The sequence below is a fragment of the Sceloporus undulatus genome, chromosome 3, assembly GCF_019175285.1.
Source record: "Sceloporus undulatus isolate JIND9_A2432 ecotype Alabama chromosome 3, SceUnd_v1.1, whole genome shotgun sequence".
In the NCBI taxonomy this organism is placed as follows: domain Eukaryota; kingdom Metazoa; phylum Chordata; class Lepidosauria; order Squamata; family Phrynosomatidae; genus Sceloporus; species Sceloporus undulatus.
The window spans coordinates 208569246-208588188 of NC_056524.1; the positions used below are offsets into that span (position 1 = coordinate 208569246).

Sequence of the window (18943 nt, forward strand, 5' to 3'; positions counted from 1 at the left end):
CCCCCTAATTTGGTGTCATCTGCAAATTTAATATGTATGCCCCCAATATTGTCCTCCAAGTCATTGATAAAGATGTTGAATAGCACTGGGCCCAGGACAGATCCCTGTGGAACAACACTGGTCACTTCTCTCCAGGATGAAAAAGAGCCATTGTTGAGCACTCTTTGGCTTCGGCCGGTCAACCAATTACAAATCCATGTAACAGTTGCCTTGTCTAGCCCACATTTTACAAGCTTGTTTGCAAGAATATCATGGGGAACTTTGTCAAAGGCCTTATTGAAATCAAGATATACTATATCCACAGCATTCCCTTCATCTACCAAGTTGGTAATTTTATCAAAAAAAGAGATCAGGTTTGTCTGGCATGACTTCTTTCTCTGAAACCCGTGTTGACTTTTTGTGATTATGGCATTGCTTTCTAGATGTTCACAGACTCTTTGTTTAATTATCTGCTCTAGAATCTTTTCTGGTATCGATGTCAGACTAACTGGACGATAATTGTTGGGTTCCTCTTTTCCCTTTTTTGAAGATGGGGACAACGTTTGCATTTTGCATGAACATTTGCATTTTGGGTGTTTAGAGACAGACACACAATTTTTCTTAATCATAGCCCAATCACAATAAAATTAATTTTTTAAAAATCGTAAGTCTGAGATGTAAACTCCAATAACTCTCATAGGAAGAAATGGTCTGATTTTGGAACATTTTCAAACTTACCGAAGGTATCGCAACTCTTCACTTTTAGAATCACTGTCAGTGACTATTTTTGAAGTTGTCACACTTACTTCTACACCATCAACAACAAACTTGCGAGTTTTCTTAAGAGTTTTTTTGTGTCTTTTAGTTTCCTGAATAAAAGATAAAGGATGATATGTTAGGAAAAAATTAGGGAAAGGTTTTCTAAGCTCTATAAAACACAGCTGTCTAACATTACAAATTTTTGAAAGGAAAAAAACCTTCATTGTTTTTATCAAGTTGTTCATAACGTGTCTTGTGAAGCGCACAAACTCTTTGTACTAAAGACATTAATATATGCATCAGTAATAAATGTGGAAATCTGGGAATAGAGAAAATATAACAATATAAGCAAAATACTACATAGTATTTAACAGGGGAATAATGTCATTTGGTGAAAAGTTTCTTTCTGTCTGTAAAATTCTGTGTTGATATATTACGGGGGTCAAGCTGGAAATGTAATTGTGGAAATTACAAAAGCCACTTATAATTGTTAATTCTTACCTGTAAAGATATTGATCCACTATCCTTGTTTTTAGTAAGGAAGCTGGAAATTGATAAGTTCAAATCAATGCTACTGTTGTCAGCTGTAGAACCAGTTCCTGAATCTGTATCATTTTCTTTGGAGCTTTCAGGATCAGTATTCCTTGAGTTTTCAACACTTGTTTGATTGCCTGATTTATTTTCTGCTTCATTTTCTGCACAGCTAATGCTAATATTGGGTACTGAAGAATGTTCATGTTGCTGGTTGACAGCAGTATCTTCAAGTTCATTTTTAACTGGTACGTCACAAGAAACTGCTCCAAGTTCTGTGCCTGTTTGAATGTGACTCCTGTGGTTTTCTTCAACTCTACTTCCTAAGTTATGACCAGGTTCTGCAACTCTACACTTATCTTCAGTGTTTACTTCCTCAGTTCTCCTTGTCTCTTGGACATTCTCAGTACCATCTGCTGCTCGCTTCTGTTCTTCTGGAACCTTGGTTTCTGTTTCTTGTGTTGTATCTTTTCTGTTAGAATCATCACTGTATTTTTCAACTACCTGCTGATCAGAACCTACCATTTTGTCCTCGCTTTTAACAAAAGGTGGTTCAGAGGGGGTTTTCTCCTCCACTTCCTCAGAAACACACACAGTTGACTCCTGGGTATTCCCAAGCTGCACCTTATCTGTATCTGTGGTCAAAGCTTTGTTATCTGCCTCTTGAGCATTACTGGTACCTTCTTTTAACTTTCTCTGCAGTTCATTAGTTGACTCATCTGCCCCTGTCACCTGAGACTCTTCAGGAGCTGCTTCTTTTTGACCTTCAGTTTCTTTCAGGCCACTCTCTTCATCCTTGTTATTCCCTTGCAAATCTTTAGTCTCCTTAATTCCTTCTGTAGACAGTTCCTCCTCATCTTTATTTTCTTGGAGGTTTATGCTACTCTCTTTTATATCAGTGTCTTTTGATATTGTTTCAGTTATTACTGCATTGCTGCCTTCAGGTTCAGATTTTATTTCTTGTTTGTGTTCAACTTCTGACTTATTTGAAAATGTATTTTCTTCTTCTGTTTTCAGACTGGGCTTAACATTAGTTTCAGAAATGACTGTTTCTATTTCCTTCTCTTCTTTCTGTGATTCAGTGTCTCCACTTGACAGTGTGTTTTGAATAATTTTTTCATTCTCCTTTCCTTCATCATCTTCATGCAGTAATGCAGCGCCATTCTGCAACCTTTCACCATTTTCCTGTGTAATAACAATTGCGCTTACAACATGATTCTCTTTTTCATTGCTGCCGGGCTCCACACCCCTTTTTTCACCTTCAGAGGCATTAGTACTAGTCCCTTCTGTGATTGGATGCTCTGTTCTTTCAGAAACTGATTCCAGGATAGAGGCATTCTGTGAAAGTTTATCCTCTTCTGAACTGGCAATGCTGAGGTCAGATGAGGCTCGCTTATTTGCAGGTAATTGCTAAAATGTGCATTGAAAATATTATTAGTTTCACAGTTTAGCTATAATGCATTACTCAAAATTTTATATCCCCACAAACTCAAGTATTTATTTTAATTGTGACCATTTAGGAGCTGTTGCCCAACTTCAGATGATTTCCTTTAAGAGCCACAACTTTTCATAACAGTAAAATACTACAAATGAAAGCTAGGATACATTGTGAAATACGCACACAGCTACTTCACTTTCTTAACATTTCTTCAGCATAATTAATAGGGTGTTTTAGTGGTCTATGCTTTTTTGTAACACTGCGAAACATTTTTTTAAACTTTTTTTGTTAGCAGAAGGCACCTCTGATCTTTAATGATTCTCCTATGCTCAGATGGAGTCAACGTATGACATACTGGTGTGGCCTTTGACTTTTATCAGTGGTTTTTCAAAGTCTATAAGGGACTGAAGCTGGAAGGAGACATCACTCCTCAAATGAACAGTAAATACAATTTCTTAAATCATATACATGCCCAGATTAATTTAAAAAAACCCATAAGTATTAGTTCATTGTTTGATTAATATAAATCTACTTTGCTCTATATTCACTGTTTGATATTTTAGAAAATGTCTCTCATAAAAGATTACATAATACATTTGTACATGTATTCTCTAAAGATTAACTTAAATTTGCATATTCTACACTTTTATTTTGATATCTTAATTATATCAAATGATATCAATACAATACAATAAAAGTATGTCAAGGAATCTAAAAGGCATTACCACTTAACTCATAAAAGCATTTAACTAACAAATCAATTGGAATAAACATAATTTACAGCTACATATCATAGCTAAAGTTATTTTAAATTATCAGTTTTAATTCACCAGAGAATTTTCAGACTCTTCCTCTTCATCGTCATCTTTCCCATCTTCTACTTCTTCTGTAACTTCAGCCTTTGCTTCAGCAATCAATTCTCTGATTGGTTTATTGGTGGTTACAGTAACAAATGGATGCTGTTTTTAAAAAAGCAAGCATGATTTTGAACAATAAAAACTAATTGAACAGAATGTATTTTGCTACTTAAGACCAGCATACACAACTCCTTTGATCCTCGTTCAAAACAAATATGCACTCTTAAGGATAAGTTATGCTCAAACTCTTTCTTCATAATTCATTAAGCTTCTTACAGATTTGCAACTCTAAGCTCATTTACGTGTATTCACATATGAGAATTTATTCCACATGGCTGAAGTATGAGTTCTCTTTCTGGTAGACTATCCTTTCTGTATAGCTGCATTTTAAAGGCTTTTTGTCATAAATGTGATGCATTTCAGAAATTTACTTTCAAGAATAATGTCTACAGTGTCATGTTGAAGCAGTCCATAACTGAACAGTGGTAGACTGACACTTTGGGTTTTCTTAGAATTAATATCCCAAGCTTTGTTTTTTCAATGGAACCAATAAAGGTAACAACATAAAACCAAGTCATATTCACCCTACTACAGGTATTTCTTTGGTTGCGTGACAATTTTAAAGAAATGGCTAAGCAAGCCATCCATCAAACATTCATTATATCCAACATATTTGGATATATTACCCTTCCCTCTAGAATATCCAGACTACTCTATAATTTTCCAGGTTCAAAAAGCCATTGGACAGACATGAAACTTTTTCAGTAGGGGATACAGGAGAAAAAAGAAGAGAACTAGGGAGCTTAGTTTAGGGGACATGCAGGAAACTGTGAAAGTTTCCCCAGTCCACACTTACTGGGCACCAGATGCTGTGATTCATTGGGTCTGTTCCCATCAATCAGTAAGCAGTTGAATGATGGTTCCATCTCACCTCCTTGTGCTGAATGATCTGTAGGTGAGCGGGACAAGGAACCCCTGCAGGGAACTTCTTGTCACAATGGAGATCACTCACAAGAAAGTTTGGGATTGTCAATCAGCTGCTTCCCAATCAAGAGGGGAACAGATCCCCACTGATCACAGCAGCTGCTACCCAGTAAGTGGGGTTTGGGACAACCAGGCCAGGAGTCACTGTGAAGCAACCTAAATATGGTGGGTATGCATTCATAACTGTCTAAGTGATATCTACTGCAGTTTTAAAAACTATTAGTTGTCATTTAGCTGGAACAGGTGGTTTGGAAACCAACACTGAGGTGAAATGTCTATTTCTATGGTGCCAGAAGGGTGCAATTAATCTGGGAACTACTGATGCAAAGTTCTATTTAATAATAATAATAATAATAATAATATATTTATATCCCATCTCTTCCGTTTTGAGGATCGTGGTGGGTAACACACTTACAAAGTCAATATATTCCTTTTAATTTTAAATATAAAAGTCCAAAGCATAAAAAACACAACGTTGCTGCTCATACCTGCAGAAGTTCAGCAGTGGTCCATCTGGCATCTACATTTTTTTCCAAACACTTCTTTAAGAAGTCTTTAAAATCAGGAGACCTGCATAAAAGTAGCTAAAATCAAAAACTGCTATACACTACAAGTTAGGTAATAACATTCTCTTAGTTCCTCCTGTCTGGATCTATCATAAACTAATCTGTCAGCATAAGAACAGGACAAGCAACATGATAAACAAACATTAATGTTCTCTGGGTTCTTTCTGATATTTTAATAGAAAAATCTGCTTAGAGACAAATGAAACATATACATTGACTTTCAGACAAAAGCTAGAAGAACATTTCCAAAGAAAAATGCTACTTTGGTGTCTATTGCCTCTCAAGTAAGTTCTACAGAACATTAATAAGTTATTAATGATTCTCTTTCAGTGGTACACACCTATGTTTAACTGAAAGTGGCTTCTAGTATATGAAGTTAGGCTTAAGATGACTACTCTTTGCCTCTTCTGAAAAATAATGTTCAACTTCGATAATTAAGGCACATGATTTTTTGACTAATATTGTAAACAGAAAAGTTAAAATAGAACAATAACCATTTTGAGGGTTGTGCCAATGAGGGTGGCTCTGATTTTGCTATTTTCAGCAGAACACGCATTGGATTCAATTCATGATGAGGTGGTTCTATTTCAGCCATTTCTATTAAAGTGACACCTAAAGACCAAACGTCAGCCTTGTAATCATAAGGCCTGTCTTTAGATGTCTCACACATTACTACTTCAGGGGCCATCCTAGAAAGGAAAAAGAATAAAGGTTTGTTAGGAACCATGATCTGCAGCAGTCATTACTTTCAACAACTGAAAACAGGGTTAATAAAAGCTAAAAATGTTCTACTTGAATACTGCAATTTTGCTTATTTACATATTTTTTAAAACTATACAGTGATATTTAACAGTAGCATGTTCAATCATCATGAAAAAATAGAGAATGCCATACTTACCAATATGGTGTACCAATGAATGAATCTCGTCTTTGTATTGTCCTTGTATTTTTAGCAGACACTCCAAAATCCGCTTGAAATAACAAAAAGCACATACTTTTATCAACATGCTTCAAAACTGTGTCATTTTCCTATCTAAATCAGAAAAGCACTTTCATTCTTTCCAGTTCACATCTTATTTCCATTATTAGATCCACCTTGAGTCCCTATACTTGAAGAAAGGTGGGATATAAGTAAATAAAATCATCATCACCTGTCTAACCCAGAATTTATGTTTAAACATTTTTTGCATTTGTGTGTCAAGAAACATGTCATGTCAGATTTCAGCAAACATTCAACAATTCATTGCAAATATTGGAATGGACTGCCCCAGTTCCTCTAAAATCCTTGGAAAGTTTGCTAAGTGTAATTAAAATAATTAGTTAGACTATTTTTTTCTCATCTGTATTCTTCTGTACCTCTTGGGAAATTACTGTTCCTGATCTCAAAGTGGTGCAAAAAAAAGTCAGTAAAAATCAATGTTACCTTCTTTAACATTATTTTAATTTTAAAAAGTAGATACTTACCCAGTTTAATGTCTCCATCTAATGTAAAAAGAATATTGCCAGCTTTAAGATCTCTGTGAATGATCTTATTTTCATGCAGATAGTGCAGCGCCTCCAGTGTTTGTCTGCAAACTACCCTGATTTGTGGCTCTGTTAGTGGTCTTTCAAGTTCTACAAGAAAAATATACTTTCAGATAAAAAAAACACCTTCCTTTGCCAAACATGTTAGGAGAAGCAGAATGTTCACTTGTTTCTTACAAGTACAACCTGATAATGTATAAAAGCTAATCACACTGATCTTAATGAAATTCAAATGAAGCCACTCGTGTTTTATTCTACTCCAGCATTGCTTAATTTATTGGTATTTTACATTTTTGGCTATTAAATATAATGAACTAAAGCAGTTTTACTCACAGTCATATCTACAAAGGGAATCTACAATATATGTACATGAAACGATGGTGAAAGAACCCATTTATTAAGAGTAGGCTGCTGAGGCACTCATGAAACAAAAGTTTTTTGAGTCCCCCCCATTTTGAAGCCATGTTCCAAATTAAAAAATTAACCGAAATACTACACAGCAAAAAGTGTGTATAAACTATTAATATCTAAAGCACCTTTCTTCCTGGATCAGGACTGGCAACAAGCTTTTCTTTTATATCGCCAAAACTGTGCCATACATCTAGCAAAAAATGCAAGACTCAAGAGATAAGCTGGAGAAGCACAATAATTCTTCAAGTTATGTTGAGAGGTATCTCTCTCCTCTGAACTAAAATGAAGGCAAAAGTACCTCCTGGGGGAAGTCATGCCAACCCTAGTACTTGCATAAACCAGTTTTCTTATAGGGGCTTTATCAGAACTTCCCAGAGGCTTTTCTTTCTTATAACCTTAAGGAGTTATAAAACTTACATATTTCAGAAAGCTTTGGGCTGCTGAAGCAATTTGTAGTCAAGGTTCTAATGAGTTTGGGGATTTTTGGACAAATGATTCATGCTCAGTTACTACTTTTAAATGTATATACACCACTTCAAAATGAAATAAAATGTTAAAGCCAATATATTCACAACGTAATTAACCACATACCAAACATGCAAAACTGCAGTTATGCTATTGAATAGAATTAAAAATTGTACTTGCCTAACATTACAGCATCCACAGCACCACCAGCACAGAACTCGATGAGTATCTACATGTAAAAATAAAAACATTTTGTTTTAAAAGTGTATAAATGTAAACAGGCTGTTGGCTAGTGAAAACAAAAGAAATGAATCAAAATTTCCCTAACCAAATGTACAAGCATCCATAGGTTTGCAAAATCTCTTTCCCCTCTACCCTTTGTTTTAACAGATTTATTGATGACAGGCTTTTTTAACTGGCCTGAAGAGGATTTTTGATATTTAGGAAGCAGTAATTTCAGAACACCTAGTTTGCTGATATTCTTTCAGTGTGTATACACTGAGTACCATTAAATTACGACTGCATTACTAAAAAAAAATTAGTTACGGGGGGTTGGAGATAGGTGGCGACAGTGCAGCTCACAGGGCCTTTTGCTGCCTTCAAAAACCCCTACCATGAGTTTTCAAAAAAGGAATCCCTTCTCCTCGGCCTGAGTTCAGCTTTCCAAGATCTCCTCAGCAAGGTGACGCCTTTGCCCATGAAATACCAAAAAGTGGCTCCTAATTTGATTTCTGGTCCGCTTCACCTCAGAGAGACTGAGAAGCCATACATGAAGAAAAACATTGACTTCCCCCTTCCCAATGGGGGAGGCTTCCTTCTGAGGTCTGGTGAGGTGTGTGTGGCCCACAAATATTGGGGACCCACCATACACTTAAGCCAAACAAAGTGATGCTTATGCACAGAGCTGTCTATTAGAGCTCAAAAGTATCTAGCAGTGTCTGTCCCAGGAAAATTAAGAGATCTGAACCAAGAACAGATCTTGGAGGGGGGGGGGGGGCATAATTTCACTAAAATTGTGGGGAATGAAGCCTGTAGATTTTATTGGGATCTTTCAATTTTTTATAATTGGGCTTTAAGCATATTCCCATTATTATCAGAACGTAGGAATCCATACTGAGGGGAAATGTCCTTCTTGACTTTGTTCACACACGCCCAAAACAGATGGGCTGTAAAGTATGGCTTTGGCTACTTTGGGGGCGGGGTGTCCTCATGACGCACACCCCCAGAGAGGCTGGAAGCTGCACGGCCGGGAAAAGCTGATCAAAAAAGGAGCAGTGAAAAGCCATTCCTTGCTGGTACTTGTTCAGGGCTGCGGCAGCAGCTGTCTTTGGGACTGCGGTGTCCAGAATCCACATGCCGCATTAATTGAGGTCCAACTGGTGCTTCAAGGTGATGGTGTGCATGACCCCACAGTGTGCAGTAGCTGATTTTAAGCACAGATAGGACATGTCCTGAATTGGATAATCATGTCTTTACTGTTTTAGAATACAGTATTTCTCATCCCACCATAAGTGCAGGTTCCTTCCCTTATAACAGGTAGGCAATTTGCTTTGTATTAAATTACACACCCAGAAATGACAAGAATTTCTTTGTGGGTACATCTTATCTTGGAACTCAATGAGTAAAAGACTTCACTATTGCTAAGGTATGGGAAATCTCTTTATCTGGGACATAACTAAGAAAGAAAGCACAATAGAGAAGGACACTTCTGGCAATGGGCTGGTGAGTACAATGGGCAAAGAAGATTCCTGCTACTTCAGTTATGAACTATTCCAGCCAAGCTTTCAGAATGTTGTAAATGAAAGCGGGAGTTTAGAAAGAGTTGGCAGTTAAACAGTCCATCCTTTAAGATTTTGAACAGCTGGAAATATAACAAAATATAGTTGGTGAAGGACTACATCAGAAAGTGAATTATATACAGTCAGCCCTTCTTATACATGGATTTTTTATACATGGATTCAAGCATCCACGTTTTGAAAATATTTTTAAAAAGTACAAATTTCAAATATCAAAATTTGATTTTCCATTTTTTTTATAAGGGACACCATTTTGCTATGTCATATTTAATGGGACTTGAGCATACACGGATTTTGTTATACACAGGGGATCTTGGAACCAAACCCCAGCATATAACAAAGGTCCACTGTATTTTGGAAGTTGGTTAAGAACGTGGAGAACAGTGAAAAGAAAGGTGAAAAGGAAAAGTAGATTATGCTCAGTCATAGCAGACTATGTAGAGAAACCTGGCCCTCTCAGTTAGGCTGGCAGAAATGGAACCCTGATTGTCCCTGGTTTCTTGCTTTGTGCTCATAACACAATTCCAGATTTTTCGGTTTTCCCTCTACACATTTAAGCCTCAAATTACATTTTGGAAAGCTTAAACATTCCCCCCAATCAATCAGTTTAGCACACTGCTGAAACCTACATGCAGATATAAGCTTGAAGTCTGATAATTAAAAACAAACAAACAAACAAAAACGCGTGTTGTTTACTTAAGTCTTAAGACATTAATTCTACATTTTTTCTCTGAAGTGGACAGTTCTGAACAACAAACACTTACCCAAAGATTATTTTCATAATAAAAAGCATCAAGAAGTTTGACAATATTAGGATGATCACTGGATGCTAGGATGTCAATTTCAACCATGTAGTCTTCAAGCTCTTCCTCAGATTTAGTATCAATCACCTTTGCAGCTGCAAGGACTTTGGTTTCTTTGTTCTGAGCCTAGAAAAGATATGAAAGGAAACTTTAGGTTTGTTCCATGCATCCAAACTGCAGATATTTTATAAATATTTGCTAAGGTATAAAATATTTGTAACGTATGTACTATTCCTCTGTCCCCATTCCTTCACTGCCTCACTTTTCTCCCCATTTTCATGGCTGCATAACTTTCAAGTTGGATCATTCATCTTTGCTAGAACAGCTGTATGCCAGTGATCTAGCAAAGAACTACAGGAAAGACGTCATACATATTAAAGGACTATGGAGAAAGTATTATACATTTTTTGTGTTTTCCAAATCTGAATACAGATGTATACTTTGGTTCCAAGTTGATTGAACCAGCACATAATATTGTATGTACTGTACTAGGTTACCAAATCTACCTATATCAGCTGAGTTTACACATAACCACATAGTGGTTTCAGTGTTGGACTATGACTCTGGAGACCAGGGTTCAAATCCTGGCTTGGCCATGCAAACCCACTGGGTGACCTTGGGCAAGTTATACTCTCTCAGCCTCATAAAGAGGGCAATTGCAAACTCCCTCTGAAGAAATCTGTCTAGAAAAACCTGTAGTGGGTTCACTTTGGGGTTGCTACAAATTGGAAATGATTTGAGGGCACAACAACAACATATTCAGAAGACAATGATGGCAAACCTTCCCTTAATAATATGATAAAAGATTAATTAAAAACATAATACAGTGGCCCTTGGTATCCACTGGTGTTTGGTTCCAGGACCTGCCATGGATAACAAAATCTGTGGAAGCTGAAGTCCCATTAAATACTATGGCAGAACAAAATGGTGTCCCTTATATAAAATGGAAAATCAAGGTTTTTGATTTGGAATTATACTTTTAAAAATATTTTCAAACTGTGGATGCTTGAATCTGTGGATAAAAAAATCCATGGATAAGAAGGGCTTTCCACAAAAACCGTATGATAGGGGCGCTGTAAGTTGGGGTTGACTTGAAAGCATATATGACAGCAACAAATAACACACTGTAATTATGAGGATGAAGGGCCTAAATATCTTAAAGACACCAGATCCTATTTAATCTTGAAAGCTAAAGAGGGGCAAACCCTGATTAGTACTTGGGTAAGAGACTGTCAATGAATGCCAGGTACTGTGGGCTATACTGCGGAGGAAGGAACTGGCAAAACCACCAGTGTTCCCTATGAAATTCATTGGGTTGCCATAAGTCAACAGGCAACTTGAAGATACACACACACAAACACACACAATCAATTAAGAGGATGTCTCACATTACTATTCCTTAATATCAAACAAGGCATTGCAATTGCAAGCCTGGGGATAATACATGCTAAAGTAAATGCAGTATTTTAGTGTGCATTCTGAATACCTTTGCTGTCATCATGGCTATTATGTGTCTCTACTATTCTGAGTGCTGTTTCTATACCAACAACTACAGCATTTGCAACAGACTCATCGGTGCTTTTATTGTGGTTATTTTAACTTCCTCACAAACATGGCTCCTTCCAACCCATGAAGTTATATTTATAAAACAGCAATGACTCATGCTTGGTTAAACACATTGCTTTCACAACATTTTCAGTAGTTGTACGGTCTCACATTATGATCTTTGCCAAGGTGACACATGCTTCCATTTTTACATTTTACTGCATAGAAAAACAGGGAAAGAAAAACAAACTGAACCAAAACCAAGGATGTCCATTTGCAATATCTGTCAAAATGACAACAGCTGAGTAAAATAAATAGTTACAGCAGCAGGTACAAAGATTAAGGAACCAAAATCGGCAGACTTCTTGATCAGTGTACACATTACCAAAAATACACTTGTGTTATCTTTCAAACACTAGAACAAGGCATTTCTGCTCTCAGGCTTGTGTGTGCATGTGTCTTCAAGTTGACTGTTGACTTACACTGACTACCCACATTACTGCACTGCACTTTTATAGTGCTGCTATTCCAATTTTCCTGCTCTGGCTGCCTCTCATTGCATTCTGAGGCTTGTAGTTCAGTGAGGCCTAAGCTCTCTGGCCGAGAATTTTAAATGCCTCTCCTTAAACTACAAATCCCAGAATGCAACAAGGAGGCAGCCAAAGTAGTTAAAGTGGAATAGCAGCACTATAAGAGTGTAGTGTGGTAATCTAGCCCATTAATTTCATAGGTTTTCTTAGGCTAGAAATACCCAGAGGTGGTTTTGTCATTTCCTTCCTCTGAAATAATGCCTCAAGCTTACAAACACACAAACAAGACAAGATTCCAAAAAGAAAGTGAAGAAACAGAAAAACTCAGGTACCAACAGTTAAATGCTTCACTAGAATAAATTGTCCACCGTTCTCTCTCTTGACAGGCTGATTTAAAGTTCACAAATTACTTTCATATGAGTAACTGAAATGCAATGTTGCCACACTGGGAACTTTCTTACATATGGAAAGCTACAACTCCATTAGACTGCTTATAAAGCTACAGTTGTCAGAAAAGCATACAACTCTGCAACTCACAATTGGCAAGTGTTTTTATAATTACTGGTACTGACTGCATTTGTATTAATTTGAGCTTTCAATACAAATGTGATATAACATTACTCAGTTTACCACATCTATATGCATAAGCAAGTCAATACTGATCTATATTTTTTCAAAGTGTGGACTTTTCTCTTTAATTAACGGTAATCAAGAGAATATACTTTACCTGAGTCCCATTCAGGAGAAAGATAGGATATAAATTAAATAAATAAAACAAATAGTATGAGCAGCAATAGTTACGTCTGTGGCAACATACTTTCTACCAATTAGGAACATATTAAGACAAAGAACATGCAATTCCAAATGCATTAAGTTGTCAGAAGTTAGACTTTATATATTTGTAAAGTAAAGATTCTATAACAAGAACAACCCCATCTCCACTTTTTGTTTTGGTCCTTCTCATACTCTGTCCATGCTGAGTGCAGTTTATTAATCACCATTCATCTACAAGGTAAAAGAATCTCTTAAATATTTCCACACATTCCAGCTTCTATTTACAATAGCTGGCATTATTGCATCTGTAAGGATTTGTTAAATCATGCTATCAGTAAGAATGTCAAGAGACAAGATTGTATTTCCCCCCCTCTTATCTCCTCAGAGTAACTTCACCATAAATAGTGCTGGCACTACTAACTTTTGCTGGGAATCAAAGGGTTAAGAAATCATGGCCACATGGTTTGCCAGATGGCATCCAGCAACTTTAATGCAGCGGTGGAGCTGCACATGGGACTGCTTCTCTCCAAAACAACAGTGTTACAAAATCTGTGCCCATGGCTCCTTCTCCTATACAGATTTAGGACTAATAGCTTCAATGTTAGAAAACACAGAAATAGACACGTTGGCCATTTTTTTTAAAAAAAGAAAGAATTCAAATCTGTATCAGAACAATAGCTTTATTAAGTCAATTGAAAAGTCACAAATGATGAGTCAGTGGGAAAAGATCTGGCCTAGAGAACTGAAATTTATATGTAGCTATGATCTAAAAGAAATACTATTATAAAATGTTTTTAGATGGTACTTCACCCTGGAAAGATTAGCTAAAATGTATAAATGATAAATCTGGAAATGCCACCAGAAAACTGGAATGTTTTATCACACTTGATGGACATGTAAAAAAGCTAAAGACTATTGGATGAAAATTATTTTTGCTATTCAAAGGAGCTTGGGGAAAGACATAGCATTTAGATCTGAATTAATATGATTGACTATGAAAACAAGGTTTAAAGAATATAAAACTTTATTGTATTATATGGTTACAGCTGCAAGGCTAATTTATGCAAAAAATTGGGAGAAACATCTGACATTCTAGAATGGATGGAAAAGATGATGGACCTAGCAGAATTAGCAAAATTAGCTAGTTTAGTAAATGATGATGATATACAAGATTTTTAAAATTTTTATTTGATATGCAAGATTTTATAAGGACTTGAAAACCATTTATGGATTATGTTAAAGAGTTAAGAGGAGCCACAGTAATATTGGGATTTAAATCTGGAACGGATCCCTGCATAAGGGAAGGGCACACTATATAAGCTGTTGGAAGAAGAAAAAAGGACAATAGTAATAATATGTCCCCCCCCTTTTTTTCTTCTTCTTCTTTCCTCTATTTTTTCCCTCTCTTTTTTTCTATACAGGAGTAATACTAGGATGTATATATAAAACTATCAGTTAGAAGAGTGGGAATTCAAATAATGCACCAAGGTGATGAGTTAACAGTGTTAATAATAGTTACATAGTCACCCCTCCTTTCTTGTGGACTTGAGATCCATGTTCTTGATTATACACAGATGGGTGACCTCCATTATAGTCAATGGGGCACGCCCCGGCAGCACGCGCCACCGCCCAATCCAAGCCTATGGGGCTTGAATACATGTGAGTCTCCGTTTTCACAGGGGAGTCCGGAATGGATCCCTTGCAAAAACAGAGGTTCCATTGTGTATGTGTGTATAATCTTTCTACCGTATTACTTTAATTTTTTTCTTTTTCTTTTCTTATTTACACTCTTATTCTTTTTTCTTTTTAAACTTTTCTTTAATATAATATTTTGGTAGTCTATTATGATTTAAAGCATATGATTTTGATGTAAGATATTTTATATATAATTATTTTCTTATTACTATCCTTTTTATTCTGTAAACTTTATTCTAAATATTTTTTTTAAAAGTCACAAAAATGTATAATACACTTTCTTCATCAAGCAGCATCCTAAAGGGAGAACACATAGGTATGAACAATGCTCTTCAGTGTGACAGTCAATCCATGCCCCAGTAATAAGCAAAGATGGTGGTGGCAGTGAAAGGAGTTAAGCAACGTGGTAAATGAGTAGCACTTATTGTAATATTATGTTGCTTACTGTGGTTACAGACGAGGAAATATAATAACAAAGTTAAAAAGGAACATACTTCAAAAAGTTAATCAGTTATAGAATTACATTTTTAATAAGGGTCCTTTACACTTCCATTCAATAACTGAAGTATTCTAACTGAAAGCTGGAGAGTCCAGGACTGACAGGAGGAGAATAACTTAACAGTCAGCTGTTAAGTGCTCTGCTCTGTTTTATCGTGCTGTTTAAAAGCTAATTAAATAATTTAAATCATAAAACAGTATTAAAACTGAAAGACAAGGAAATAAAATAACAAAAAGAATGAGTAAATCAGACATCAAACAATGGAGCCTGAAACAAAGCTGCTACCTACTCCCAACACTATCTTGAATGAATCTCTCAAGTGAGCAGCACAAGAATGAATTCTCTCCAGCTTTAGCAGATACTAAGGCTCTGGACAAACAGGCCCTTTAGCACGTCCTGGCGACATGCTAGGGTTGCCTCGGGGCATCATTTCTAGATGCCCCACAGCCCTAGGACATCACCAGGACGTCACAGCTGTGCGGCGCCATATATACGGCGCACACAGCTGTGACGTCACTGCCGCATGCCTAACAGATGGCCGTGCGTGGCAGCGATGTTGTTGCGCCGCTGCAGGCAGTTTGCAGCGGCCCTTTTGTTTCCACGCAGCCGAGCTGCGCAATTTGGATGCTGCAGCGCAGTTATTCAGAAAAGAGAGGTGGCCTGATGAACTTATTTTTCTGCAGACCTCCTCCATACAATTTCAAAGCATGCAGACTACTTCAAAACTCTTCCCATTTTCATTTCCATTGTTTTTTTTAAATATTTTTTTTAATGTCATTTTAAAAATCATATAAACCAGCTGAAGAAATGTATTTTGAAAACTTGCACAGGCAGTTTTGTGCCTTCTTTGCAGACCTATTAATATATTTCTATAGAAAGTACTTGGGTATCTCTCTCATGCTCAAGACAGCCATGTTTGCATTTAAGTAATAATGCAAGCAGATTAAAACATACATATATCTATAAAACTCATGAAGTCTGCATATTTCTGACAACAGATCCTCAGTCATACTGGAACAGGTTTTGCACATAGTCCAAGGACAACATCTAACTATAGCTGGCAGGATATGGGCAACACATTTCTTTTTTCCTATTATTTCCCCTTTTTGTTGGTATGACTAAGCTACAAACAGATTTTAGGCTCTTCTTTTTGTTTCTTTGCCTATATGGCTAACATGTGAGCACACCTCAAATGTATTATACAGAAATAATGCCACAATCAGAACTAATGCTATGTCAATTTTACATTATAACTAAATGAGTTTTACAACTCAAAGGCTTGCACATCATTATCCCATATCATTTAGCTCAGAATGTTTCATGTCATCTTAAAGACTAACAAACTTACTGTGCTATGAATTTCCATATTTTAAAGTGACCTTTCTTTGATATGTTTCTCTGCTTTGTATCTTCTATCATTTCCAACACAGCAGTCAGCATCTACTGATGAGCTTACTCTTGATGCTTTATTCACAAAGACAGGCCAATATAAAGCTTTACATTTTGGAGAAAGGAAATGGCTGAAAATTCTGTAACCTCAGGCAAACATTTGTTGCCATCCATGTAATATGATCACAAAGAGCAATTCTTGCTTTCGTTTTAATGGACTACTTGCCATTAGAATATAATCAGAAGCCCCAGAGGATTATTCCTCCTCCCACCAATAAAGAAGTGTGCATAAAATCTGGTATAATGAAAATGAGTTATTGCTCACTTTATCTCACAATACAGCAACATGAGAAGTGGAGCTAGGCAACTCTAAAAAGAAATAAATGACAGGGATAACCATATAGGCTAGTCAAACTGAAAGATACTTAGCTGCACTGCACCAAGCCTGGTTTAGTTTAGTTCTCTTTCATGATAAAACAGAACCCAGAGTTACTGTGGTCAGTTTATTTTGGATTATTATCATCCTTACCTGTATAAGATATGGTCTAAATTATCAGAACACTACTAGATGTTTCATTCAAAATAGAGTACTGTATTTGGAAAGGCTCCACATGACTATTTCTAAACCAGTGAATGGCTTAGGAACGTTCTTGGACCTTCAGTGTAATAGCCTTCCATGTTCTGTGAGGCTCTGTTTATTTACTTTGATAAATTCTATGATAGCATAGTACTTTAAATCCAATCTACATTATGTTCTTGACAATATGATTCTTTGGAATTGGCAACTAAAAATGATTTAGAAGCATCACATGTTGCAAGATAAACCACTGACTAAATTCAAGACCGCTTCCATAAACAAGCATATGCACAATGGAAGACAGTGCTAAACGTAGAAAACATAACAATGCAATATTGGCCCAGTACAGACCACAGATTTGCGGCGTCCTGGGGCCAATTCTAGGGTTCCGGAGAGCACAGCATCCACATGCTCCAGAACCCTACCGAGTGTGGACAGTGCTAGCTTTACACGGCGCCGTCATGATGCAAATGCGGCACCGCATCCGCACCTCTGGGTGCTGCGCTTTGGTCATGGACGCGTCATAGTGCACCAATGGTGCACTGATGATGGTATCTGTGTGTGCCAAGAAGAACCAGTTTTTCTGGGTTCTTTTTGGTCCAGAGGGACACCACGCAGTTTGGCTGCTGCAGTGTCCCTCCGGAGGAAAACTGGGCACTTCCAGCCTGCCCCTTTGCGGTGGTCTGGAGAGCCACATTCACGACATTTTCTCCTCCAGATTACTGAGAGTTGTATCCAACAAGCTTCTTCCATCAGAGGAACAGCTTTGGGCAGCAAAACACAAGTAGAGAAGATAGTGCATGCCTACTTTATACACATCTGTGCTCTTCTGTTCTCCTCCAGAGCTGATCTGAAGGGTCATAGTGCAAAGAGTTCACTATTCCCCCCCCCCCCCCGCTGGCCTTTCACCAGCAAGCAAAAACATTTTTATTCAAGAAAGCTTTTTAAAATCAAGCAAGCCTGGTTTTATTTGGGGGGAGGGGAATGGTAGGTTTGGATTATGTTTTAACTTTTGTATGTTTTAAATTATAATTTTCTAGTTTTTTAATTAGGTTATTTTAATAGTTTTTTAAAATTTTGTTTTAATGTGTTTTTATATTGTGAGCCACTTTGGGCCCCTTTTTGGGAGAAACGTGGGATAGAAATAAAATAAATAAATAAATATGAAATTTGAAGATGCCAGCTACAGATGCTGGGGAAATGTCTGGAATAAACTGTTCTAGAACGATCTAAGATATCATCTGTAAAATTTAAGCAGAGCAGTTAATACTGTAACAAGGGCCCTCTCCAGACGGGCCTAAAGTGCGCCCCCGTCATGTGCTAGGGGTTGGCCGAGGGCGCACCACCCATACTGGCCTCACCCCTAGCACGTGACGGGAGTGTCAAAATGGCAGCGCCCTGTACACATGGGCGCTGCCATTTTGATGCGACGGATGCTTAGCATCCACACATCCCGGCGTCATTGTGACACCGCAAGTGCGCTATTGGAGCACTGCGGCGTCACAAATGCACCACAAGAAGAACCCACTTTTAAGGGTTCTTTTTGCTGTGCGAGGGAGCTGTGTGGTTTGTCCGCTGCGGCTCCCTCGCGCAGCAAAACAAGGTGTGGATAGACCGCCCTTTTTAGGCGGTCTGTATCCCGCCAAAATCAGCTCAGATAAATCAAATCAATTAATGACCAAGAAACTGCGGGGGGGGGGGGGGGTCTCTCTGTGCACAAGAACTGTGTATAAGAAGGAAACATCCAAGGCAATACTAAAGTGGTTAGCAGACAATGGTCCAAAACACACTGCAGAAATAATCCAGTTTGACCCCACTTTA

General features: G+C 37.3%; 1 protein-coding gene across 1 annotated transcript in view; it reads right to left on the minus strand.

Moving 5' to 3' along the window:
* Positions 1-18943, minus strand: part of SLK (STE20 like kinase) — a 47565-nt gene that overhangs the window by 22744 nt on the left and 5878 nt on the right. Inside the window, exons 3-11 of the mRNA XM_042458496.1 lie at positions 10075-10239; positions 7695-7743; positions 6579-6728; positions 6013-6085; positions 5609-5803; positions 5037-5118; positions 3538-3666; positions 1240-2679; positions 718-848 (exon numbers count right to left, since the gene is read on the minus strand). Of these exons, the coding sequence (XP_042314430.1) occupies positions 718-848; positions 1240-2679; positions 3538-3666; positions 5037-5118; positions 5609-5803; positions 6013-6085; positions 6579-6728; positions 7695-7743; positions 10075-10239 (2414 nt within the window). The remainder of the gene's footprint in view (positions 1-717; positions 849-1239; positions 2680-3537; positions 3667-5036; positions 5119-5608; positions 5804-6012; positions 6086-6578; positions 6729-7694; positions 7744-10074; positions 10240-18943) is intronic.